At 52.6% G+C, this 1,429-nt stretch overlaps 1 protein-coding gene across 1 annotated transcript; it reads right to left on the bottom strand.

Moving 5' to 3' along the window:
• Window positions 1-321: 321 nt before the first annotated feature.
• On the bottom strand, window positions 322-1,101 carry LOC102285420 (vomeronasal type-1 receptor 4). The gene has a single exon (XM_005892004.2). The coding sequence runs from the start codon at window positions 1,099-1,101 to the stop codon at window positions 322-324; it is 780 nt and encodes a 259-aa protein (XP_005892066.2).
• Window positions 1,102-1,429: the final 328 nt, after the last annotated feature.

The raw sequence follows: 1,429 nt of genomic DNA, 5'->3' as shown, positions 1-1,429 counted from the left end.
CTAAATATCTTAAGTTAAAACCACACTGTGTTGTACTGGATTTATTAATGTTACACTTTGTCTCTTTGATAGGCTGTGAGGTCCTGCAAAGATTGGTAAGAGTGTTCTGGATCTATTTGTATTAATAACAAGCACTTTGCAGGAGTTTCATGAAAAGCCTGTGGAAGAAAGGAAGGAAGCTATGCAGGCAGGCAAAAGAGAGGAGAGACTGGCTGACACTCCCAGGGTCTAAAAGCAAGACCCCAGGACTCTGGAGTTCTGAAGCAATAGCACTAAGGGGCTGAGGGAGGGAAAGCATACAGCAAGAAGCTTTAGCGTGTGCTACAGCCACAAGTAGGAACTAAAAGACTTTGTGTCATAAAATATATACACGGGATTGAGAAAGTAAAAGGGAATCAAGTTAGCCACCACAAGCAGGATGGTGTCAGCGGCCCCTTTCTCAGGAGACGTCCTACGGGCGAGGCTGGAGTGGAGGATGTAATGCACTCTCCGGTGGGGACTATGCAGGAGACACACCATGTGGACGCTGGCCAAGATCATAAGGACTATTAACATGGCACCCACAAAGGAGACTGGGATTACAGATATTCCAGACAGGGAGAACTTGTACTGGCAAAAGAGGAGGTTCTCTGTTCTGGAAACACTGTTATTGTCCCAGGAGACACTTACCTGCATGGGAGAGAAGGAGTTGATTGCCAGATTCAGGGTCCAGCAGAACAGGCAGGAGGAGCCCACATTCTTTGACGCCCAGCCCTTGAGGGCTGCCCATACCGCACTCTTGCGGCTAATGGTGGTGGCCTGCAGGCAGCTCAGCAGGCAGGTGGTGCAGAGAGAACGATCCCGGGACACCCTGCGCAAGTAGTAGGTGACTTTGCACCCAGCGGTCCCCAGGGCACCTGGGAGTCCCAGCACACCCACCACATGAGGTGTCCCCTTGGAGACGAGAACCAAGGAGTTGGCCACAGCCAAGCTGGACAGAACCACGTCTGTGGGCTTTGGCCTGTGTGCAGTGAGAAAGGAGGAGCTATAGGTGGACAGGAGGAAGGAGTTTCCCAGAATGCCAGCTCCCGCCTGGAAGAGGAATACAGCCTTCAGGACCATGGCATCAGTAGTCACCTGTGCTATGTCTGTGCCGGCGTGTGGCTGGGGAACCAGGTGGCCTCCTGGAACATAACAAAATAGCATGGTAAGCCCAGGAATCACAGGGACCCTGGCCCTCACCATCTGCACTGAGAGAGAAAGAATCACAGGGACCCTGGCCCTCACCATCTGCACAGACAAAGAAGGGATCACAGGGACTCTGGCCCTCGCCATCTGCACTGAGAGAGAAGGGATCACAGGGACCCTGGCCCTCGCCATCTGCACTGAGAGAGAAAGGATCACAGGGACCCTGGCCCTCACCATCTGCACAGACAAAGAAGGAATCACA

This window comes from Bos mutus, chromosome 14, assembly GCF_027580195.1.
Source record: "Bos mutus isolate GX-2022 chromosome 14, NWIPB_WYAK_1.1, whole genome shotgun sequence".
Classification (NCBI taxonomy): Eukaryota; Metazoa; Chordata; class Mammalia; order Artiodactyla; family Bovidae; genus Bos; species Bos mutus.
The sequence above is the reverse complement of the archived record's forward strand: the minus strand, read 5'-3'. Positions and strand labels throughout refer to the sequence as shown.

Coding starts and splice junctions, on each gene's coding strand:
- LOC102285420 (XM_005892004.2), bottom strand. CDS start 1,101: ATGGTCCTGAAGGCTGTATTCCTCTTCCAGGCGGGAGCTGGCATTCTG.